Consider the following 8,859-nt stretch of genomic DNA (forward strand, 5'->3'; position numbering starts at 1 on the left):
TGTATTTGATGAATTAAATAAAAAGGTAATGCTAACGAGTGTCTTAGGAGCACGGGTTAAGAGATTAAAAATGTAAGTTGAACATTGTTTAATAAAGTAGTAAGATGTATTTTCACCCAAAATATATGTATTAAGTGCATTGAAAACATAAATAATTAACTTTTTAAAAAAAGATTAGATATATTCAATGTGTTGAATTTAGAATATCTTCTTTATTTGGTATTTTTAACCAATATCCCTGGAGCACTCGTTAACATCATCCATTAAAAAAATTAAATAAAAAAATAAAGAAAAACTAATGTGTCGCAATCTTTTTTAAACAAAACTAATACTTTTAAAAATTACAAGATTGACATAGAAGATATGATATTATTATGTATAAATTTTTAAATTTTCTATTGTAATCATCGTGAGAATTGTTGTACTAGTGTTTGCTGAAAGTTTATTCAAGAACATAGTCTAATGTAATCTATTTGTAATCTCTTTTATTGGACTCTTTTTTTCTTCTTCTTTTTTTTGGTGTTAACCGACCGGTATTCGCGGGGGAAAGGGATCCCACGTGACTAATCCGGACCTAGGCTCGGAGGCGACAACACCGTGGCCCCAGAGTGTTTTTGACTCCATCCGGAATCGAACCCGAGTACTAACCGATTCCGTCCATTTTTGGAGAAAGCTCATTTGCCAACTAAGTCAACCCTTTGAGATTATTAGACTCTTTTTACTATAACTCAATATAAAATATTTCTTATTCATATTAATAATTACTCTCCCTATTAAATCAAATTAAAGACAAAAAATAACTTTACTTATAATTTATTCGAGTGCAAATTTTTTATAACAACACACAATAATGTCATTGTCGAGATTAAGATAAGCTCTCTCTCAAGCTCCTCTGCACCATCATTTTATCTTTGGAGTTGTTCTTCCTCCACATCATTGACATATTTAGCGACGATTGGTCTGAGTTCATCGACATCGACAGTGAGTCTCTAAACTTGCAGTTCGACATCAACCTCTCCAGATTGCATCAACAATCCTTAGAAACTCTGTTTTGTTTTGGCAAATTTGTCCCTCACTTCCTGCAGTTTGGTTCAAGCAAACGTTCAATGCAGGATGATCGGCTAGCGTCAAATTCAAAGTTGTATAAGTTTTTTTTTTAGTTTCATCGATTGGACTTCTGGTTGTCTTTCTAGATCTAAACCCTTCATTGATTTCGGTTTAGATTTCGTGGTTGGTGGTGGTGTGTCTTGCTTTTGATTTTTGACTTGTTTCAGGTTTGTTGAGATCTACAGTTATCAAAGCGTTCGGATTGACGCTACCACGACAATGATTTTGTTCTATTTCATAACCTTATTGTCGTCTTATTGTACTTTGTTATAGTCCGATGTAATATGAGTTTGTTTAGCTTGAGAAAGTTTGTTTAGAATGTAGACTATTTTGGATACGGTTTGACTAAGTCATGTTTTGCCCCTTCAGTATTTTAAACTCTTTTATAATAATAATAATAATAATAATAATAATAATAATAATTATTATTATTATTATTATTATAAACTGAAACATATACATGCTAACAATTGTGAAGAATTGAATGGGAAAATGCATGTTGTAAATCAACAAAATTGTGATACCAACAAGTAACAATTATTCCTTCTAACAAACTGGCAAATAAATAGCTTAATACAACCAAGGAATAGGACGAATAATTCAAAATAAGTAGCTACGACAATTTAGGTAAGCATAATATCTTACACCAAATATGACATGTATCCAACTTATGAAAGCTATTATTATGTCCGAACAATAGTAATAATAATAAAACATCGTATAAAACATCATCACATGTAATGTACTAATCAAGCTTTTACGGTATTGCGCATTTGAATGGCAATTCAAAATCAAACAAAGGGCATTAAGTATATTTGTCTCACCACTAGACAAAAACATACTACCAAATTACAATGCCCATCATGCTTATTATCCCACACACATGTAACTATCCAATAAATACACACGCATTTTCTATATTTTATTTTTTATATAATATATCAATATAAATAATAATTAAATTATAAAACATAGTTAATTAGATATAAATCATGTAAGCCATACAAAATCTTAAGATAGATACAAAATTTCTCAAAAGTAAACTCAACGTGGAAAGCCGAAGCAACTAAATTCACTTTTTTTCGGCTAAAAAAAATCCACTTTTTTTTTCTAAAAATAAAAATTTATATGATTATTCTGTTTCAAAATGATTTAGAAAAATGAATTAATGTTAAAAGTGAAATTAAAGAAAGCAAAAGTAAAATAAAAATTTTCCGAATCCCCATTTTTTTTGTTTATATAAAATCTTATAGTTGGCGGCATCACATGGTGTTTATCTTGTGCTGATTCATTCATCTCTCTCTCTCTCTCTCTCTCTCTCTCTCTCTCTCTCTCTCGTATGGTTCCTCTACAGATTCATATCTGTGTTGTAATTCTAAAGCTTAGTTTTTGATTCAGCACCAATATTTAATATTTAATTACCTTTGTAAGTTTTGAATTAATTCATTAATACCATTTTATTCTGTGTTTGTTATGATTTATTCAAATATTTGATTATGAAATTAAATTGTTATATCATGTTTATGGTTTTGGTTTTATATAACAGTTTATAGGTTTTAACGCTCCTAGGCCAGTGTTTGAATTCAGAGATGGTTGCCTTTGGGAAGAAGTTGAAAGACAGACAAATTCAAGAATGGCAAGGGTATGTATCTATCTATCTATGCTCTTGAGTTTTTCAGGCTTTCATTTTTTGTGTTGAGTGTTAGTATTCAAGTAATGATACATTGGATTCATTCGGTAGCACCGACACCTTTGAAAAAATATGGATATTTGTGATTAAGTTTAATTTATTCATTTCCATGCATGTGTTGGTGTGGTGTGGTGTGGTGTTTCATGTGTCCGTACTTCATAGTTCATCAGTTTCATTTTCTTTTAATTATAGATATTACATAAACTACAAGCTCATGAAGAAGAGAGTAAGGCAATATGCTCAACAAATTCAACTCGGAACACTGGATCGGCGACACGTTCTCAAGGATTTCTCGCGAATGTTAGATAATCAGGTTTGTCATGTTTCCGCTGTTTCTGTTCTTGAATGCTTTTTGATGAAATGCTAAATGAGATTGTCAAACTCAAATTGGATATTAGTTATCTGAGTATATGCGATAATTGGTGTAAAATGAATCATGAATGAATGTGTTTTACATTAGTTTTGTGAATTGCATGTTTTATGATTTGTTTGAATATAATTTCTTTTGTTAAAATTCAGATTGAAACAATTGTGCTTTTCCTGTTGGAGCAACAAGGGCTTTTGGCAAGCAGGATAGCAAAGCTTGGAGAGGTGCATAATGATTTGCAGCAGGAGCCTGAAATTAACAAAATAACGGAACTGCGAGAAGCTTATAGAGCAGTTGGACAAGATCTATTAAACCTGCTCTATTTTGTAGAGATCAATGCGATTGGCTTGCGAAAGATATTGAAGAAGTTTGATAAACGCTTTGGTGGTAGATTCACTGATTACTATGTCAAAACTCGTGCAAATCATCCTTACTCCCAGCTGCAACAAGTGTTCAAACATGTGGTAATGTGTTCAGAAACTGAGTTATATCAAAAATTGTTTTAATGAATAAGTGTTGAAATTCACCAAAAAGTTAAAAGAAATTGAAGATTGACTGAGTGATATGGAATTTGTAGGGAATAGGTGCTGTTGTGGGAGCCTTATCTCGCAATCTTCACGAGCTTCAGGATCGTCAGGGGAGCTACTTATCAATTTATGATCAGCCTTCTCTTCCTCTCCAGGTTTCTTTCTTCATTTACTTTTCTCCTTTAAACACTAACTTTATTGTTTATATTTTTTCCATGTAGTGTGTGTTTGGTTCTACATATTACAAAAGTTTAATTTTAATGAATTGATTCTATAAAATTGATTATGGTTAAAGTGAGTTGAATTTAAAACAATATATGTTTAGAGATACATTCTTATAAAAGGGGGTTGAACATTAAACTTTAGGCTTAAAATCAATTGTAGAAGCACAAGTTCCAAATTCTAGCTTCAAGTTAGAACAGATTCTAGATACAGAACCAATTCTACTCGAGAAGATCCAAACCTGTCAAATACAATTCTACACTTTTCCTTATCAACTTTGGCTCCTCTAAATATAGAACCAAATATACACTTAATCTTTTAAAGCATGCCTTATTAACTGGTTAGGGAGCAGCACAATATTGGTGTTGATTATGCATCATTTTATTTGGTTTAATATGCAGGATCCCGTGGTTGATTCGATAAACGCAGCTGTTGATAGGCTATCCTACTCAACAAACTTTCTTAACTTTTTGGCACAACATGCACTCATTTTGCAAGATGACCTTCCTACCCCTTCCGAGGAACACGTTGATGATGAAAGATACCATTTTATGTCTCTTATGCTGAACTTGGCAAACACATTTTTATATATGGTCAATACATATATCATTGTTCCTACAGCAGATGATTACTCTACGAGCCTTGGTGCTGCGCCAACGGTTTGTGGTATTGTTATTGGGGCAATGGCTGTTGCACAGTTGTTTTCTTCTGTGTATTTTAGTGCATGGTCAAACAGATCATACTTTAGGCCTCTTGTGTTCAGCAGCATAGCTCTTTTCCTCGGAAACGTCTTTTATGCTTGTGCTTATGATGTTCATTCAATATGGATTCTCTTAATCGGTCGCCTGTTTTGTGGGTAAGCAATACTCTGTCATCTTAATTTTCCCTCTCATTACTTGATGAGCATAATTTATCATAACGTGCCTTTTGACTTTTAACTTCATATAAGTATAATTATTCTTTCTCAGTTTAATAATTTGAGAAAATGAAACTGACCAAAAGTAACATGTATGTGCCTTGTTGTCGTCGGACACTGACACATGTCGAACATCAGGCATGTCTTCATTCTAAAATGTCAATGCTACAGAGATCTGAATAAACCATTATTTTCATGGTACCTGGAAGTTATGTTTTTTGCTTGATTTGAGTTGTAAATGCCTAGCTGTATTAAGACCTTTTTTTGCTGAAATTTGCAGATTGGGTTCTGCCAGAGCTGTTAACCGGCGTTATATCAGTGACTGTGTTCCGCTCAAAATCCGCATGCAAGCATCAGCTGGTTTTGTTAGTGCCAGCGCTCTTGGAATGGCATGTGGTCCTGCGTTAGCTGGCATACTTCAGACTAATTTTAAGATTTACAACCTTACGTTTAATCAAAATACCTTGCCCGGGTGGGTTATGGCTGTTGCTTGGCTAGTATATCTGGTATGGTTATGGATTTCTTTTAAAGAACCTTCTCATGATGTTGAAGAGAATCAAGCACCACCAAATCAGTCAAATGATGGTATTCAACTTATATTGCACCTACACGTTCATTATTGTTTTAACATTTTTATTGTCCTTGTAAGATTATTGATCTACATCAGTCCTCTGATTCCATTGCTGTTTTCCCTTATAAAAATTGAGCTATTCTTACATTGTTACTCATTTATGCATGCCTTTTCCTAAACCAGGCCGTGGTGAGAGCATCACTATGCTTCCCTATTTTGTGTTTTATCATTCTATTGAACATCTAAGTAGAAAATAACACTTGTTTTTCTCCCTGTGCAGCAGAAAATGGTGCACTTGAGAAAGGCCTAAAACAACCATTACTAATTACTTCGGATGATAAGGTAGATGAAGACATTGACCAAGATTATGATGATAGTGAGGAAGCTCCAGAAGAATCTCGCCTACCAGCCAATTCAATTGGATCGGCATACCGACTACTTACACCTTCTGTAAAGGTTTGTGAACTAACAGTTACTTTTATGTTATTGGACTTCTATAAAGCAATAATGTTTTCATATGATACACAATTTTTAATCATTTTTTATGTTGAGATGGAATCCTAGTTTACTAGTGTTTAAGTTACACATGTATGGTTTTCTATGGGTGTCGAAACATGTTAGTCTTAGATGTTCCTATCGAAGATGATTGGAAGAAATGGAAAGTTAAATGCTTTACCTGACCAAATTTTGTAACATCTGCAGGTTCAGTTATTGATATATTTCATGCTTAAATATGTAATGGAGATTTTACTATCTGAATCTAGTGTCGTCACTACATACTATTTCAACTGGACAACAAGCACTGTTGCAATTTTTCTTGCTTGCCTTGGCTTGACAGTTCTTCCTGTAAACCTTGTTGTTGGAAACTACATAAGCAACATGTTTGAGGATAGGTAATCTATACTTATATATAAAGTTAATATTGTCGAAAATTGTTTTATTTTTCATATTGTCTGAGAGGTCATTTTTTCCCTGTTTTAGGCAACTTCTGTTGACATCAGAAATTATGGTATTCATAGGAGTTTTACTCAGTTTCCATGTATTCTTTCCATATTCTGAGCCACAATACATTTGTTCGGGTCTCCTTGTATTTGTTTCTGCCGAAGTACTGGAAGGTAATCTCTTATTTGCTTTACATTTTAAGATTGTGCACTAGATTATATTGTATTGTTGTCCGTTTGCCTTCTATTTCTGTATAAACTTTATTATATTGAAATAACGCTCCCCTTCAAGTAAGTTGGTTTAATCGTTATTGTCATCTTGATTCCAGGTGTCAACTTGTCACTACTTTCACGTGTCATGTCATCAAGGCTTTCTCGTGGAACCTACAATGGCGGACTTCTATCTACGGAGGCCGGAACAATTGCAAGAGTGATTGCTGATGCTACCATTACCTTGGCTGGATTTTTGGGTCAGAGTAGGCTCCTTAATGTTACCTTGCTTCCTTCACTCTTGATTTCAGTACTCTCTATCATAGCAACCTGCTACACCTACAATTCTTTATACTGATTGCTATATCCAGTTGTGACTTAAATTTTTGTGATGATTTATTAGTTTGTTGTCAGAATCCTTTTAATTATAGTTAGATTTAGGAATGTAAATGAATTGATGGTAGCTATTCATGAATTAATAATATACTACTAGTAGTATTTGTTTTGTTTGGTGCTCGTTAAACAGGAACATTGTTTCGTGTCAAAGTAAAAAGTTTCTGAATATAAATGTCATGCACATGCCTTGACTTCAAAACAAGTTGCTTCAGGACAAACACTTTACTTTATAAAGGTGTCCATATGTCTACTTAGATAAGGGGTTACTCATTCCACCCCAAGTGTAATCATGCAATCTGGCCACGTTCTAGATTCTTCTTCCCTGATAAATTCATCTGATTTTGAAATTTGAAATATACTCTTATTAGAAAATCAGGAAATTTAATTTCCAACATACACAAAATCATGTCTGAGATTTTTAGGATTTTGAAATCTGAAATATACCGTTATAATAAAACAAAAGTAGTAGAATATATATATTTGTAACCACATACAGAAAATACGTAATATATCATAAGCTTTTGTTAATATAAAATGAGTTAAATATATTTGTAGTTTTTACAAAATTATCGATTTTGAGTTTTAATCCTTATAAAAAAAATCATGTTTTAGTCCCTATAAAATTAGTTATGTACGTGGTTTTAGTTCCTGTAGAACGACTAAAATGTCATGTAAAATCAATTTTATAAAGATTAAAATATGATTTCCCTTTTTTTTATAGGGTCTAAAATTCAAAACTTGGGATATTTAGAGACTAAAAACATATTTAATCAATATAAAATTTTATGATTTAGAGGTGGTTGAGTACATTTCAACATCTTTAGAATATTGTCAATTGATCTCGCCAATGTCGCATCCACAATTGAAATGTATATATAGCTCTTAAATCTTCATTTGTTTTCAACTTAGAATTAATGAACTTCAATTTTTCGTCGTTATCAATCGATGGCAAACATTACTCAATCTTAACCACCTTTCAATTGTTTGGGTAGCGTAAGAGATATCTAGTTTGGATTTTAGAACTTCAAGAGAGATGTCTTTTGTGAGTTGTGACTCTTAATTCAATAGGAGGACTTACGATATAGAAATAAACAAATAGAACATATTAATATGGAGACATTCCGTAGTGTTTTTGATAGTTACATATACAAAAAAAAAAAGGCATATTTAAATAAAGTTTTAGAGAAATAAAGATCATACAAATGTTATCTTGTCTCCCTCAAGAGTCAATTAGGTACAATTAAGAGAGTGTTTGGCTTGAGGTAGAGTGAGGGGAGGGGATAAAATTTTTTAGGAGGGAGAGGAGAGAATATTTATCATAAAATGTGTTTGGTTCAATTTTTAGAAGGGAAGAGGAGGGGAGGGGAGCAAAATCTCTTGAATGACACTTTCAACGTCCCCGGAATTGGGGGGATTTGGAGGGGAGGGGAGGGAATTTGAGTTTTGATATTTAATAAACTAATATATTTATTAAAATATTCTCAATTTTATTTTTTATTTTAAAGTTATTATTTTCTTTCATGTTCCTGCATTTTTTTCTCTAATGCTTCTATCATCTTATTATAATTATTTTTTCACCTTCTAATTATTTTTTATTTTTTATTTAATAAAAATTATAATTACTGTAATTTTTTATTATAATTTATTATGTATTCAAAAGTTGTTACCATCGCATAGTTTATTGTGTGTCGAAAGTTATAAATCAAATCAAGTGTACTCAATTTTTTTAATGTTATATCGTAAGTTATGACTTTTTAATCAATCAATTATATAAATATTATTTCTAAAAATAATTTATAAAGTTTTCACTTTTGAATATCATATCACTTATATAAAATTACAAGGAAAAAAATGTAACTTTTTTTATTAAAATTTCTCCCCTCCCCTCGTGAATCAAACATACTTTTAAACG

The 8,859-nt window shown here is 32.0% G+C and overlaps 1 protein-coding gene across 3 annotated transcripts; it reads left to right on the forward strand.

The window, feature by feature from the left end:
• The first annotated feature begins 2,375 nt into the window (after positions 1 to 2,375).
• On the forward strand, positions 2,376 to 7,061 carry LOC131653118 (SPX domain-containing membrane protein At4g22990-like). Of its 3 annotated transcripts, none has more exons than XM_058923168.1 (11): positions 2,376 to 2,533; positions 2,654 to 2,749; positions 2,990 to 3,110; positions 3,317 to 3,628; positions 3,742 to 3,846; positions 4,315 to 4,769; positions 5,110 to 5,414; positions 5,681 to 5,856; positions 6,103 to 6,293; positions 6,382 to 6,515; positions 6,671 to 7,061. In XM_058923168.1, exons 2-11 carry the CDS (start codon positions 2,697 to 2,699, stop codon positions 6,907 to 6,909), a joined length of 2,091 nt encoding a protein of 696 aa, XP_058779151.1. In that variant the 5' UTR covers positions 2,376 to 2,533; positions 2,654 to 2,696; the 3' UTR covers positions 6,910 to 7,061. The 3 variants fall into 3 exon arrangements, with proteins under 3 accessions (XP_058779151.1, XP_058779153.1, XP_058779152.1); XM_058923170.1 differs by having other exon boundaries at positions 5,684 to 5,856; XM_058923169.1 differs by having other exon boundaries at positions 2,403 to 2,533; positions 2,661 to 2,749.
• Positions 7,062 to 8,859: the final 1,798 nt, after the last annotated feature.

The sequence above is a fragment of the Vicia villosa genome, linkage group LG2 (genome assembly GCF_029867415.1).
Source record: "Vicia villosa cultivar HV-30 ecotype Madison, WI linkage group LG2, Vvil1.0, whole genome shotgun sequence".
In the NCBI taxonomy this organism is placed as follows: domain Eukaryota; kingdom Viridiplantae; phylum Streptophyta; class Magnoliopsida; order Fabales; family Fabaceae; genus Vicia; species Vicia villosa.

Coding starts and splice junctions, on each gene's coding strand:
- LOC131653118 (XM_058923168.1), top strand. CDS start 2,697: ATGGTTGCCTTTGGGAAGAAGTTGAAAGACAGACAAATTCAAGAATGG. Junction 2,750..2,989: donor CAAATTCAAGAATGGCAAGG/GTATGTATCTAT, acceptor TTTTAATTATAG/ATATTACATAAACTACAAGC. Junction 6,516..6,670: donor TTCTGCCGAAGTACTGGAAG/GTAATCTCTTAT, acceptor TCTTGATTCCAG/GTGTCAACTTGTCACTACTT.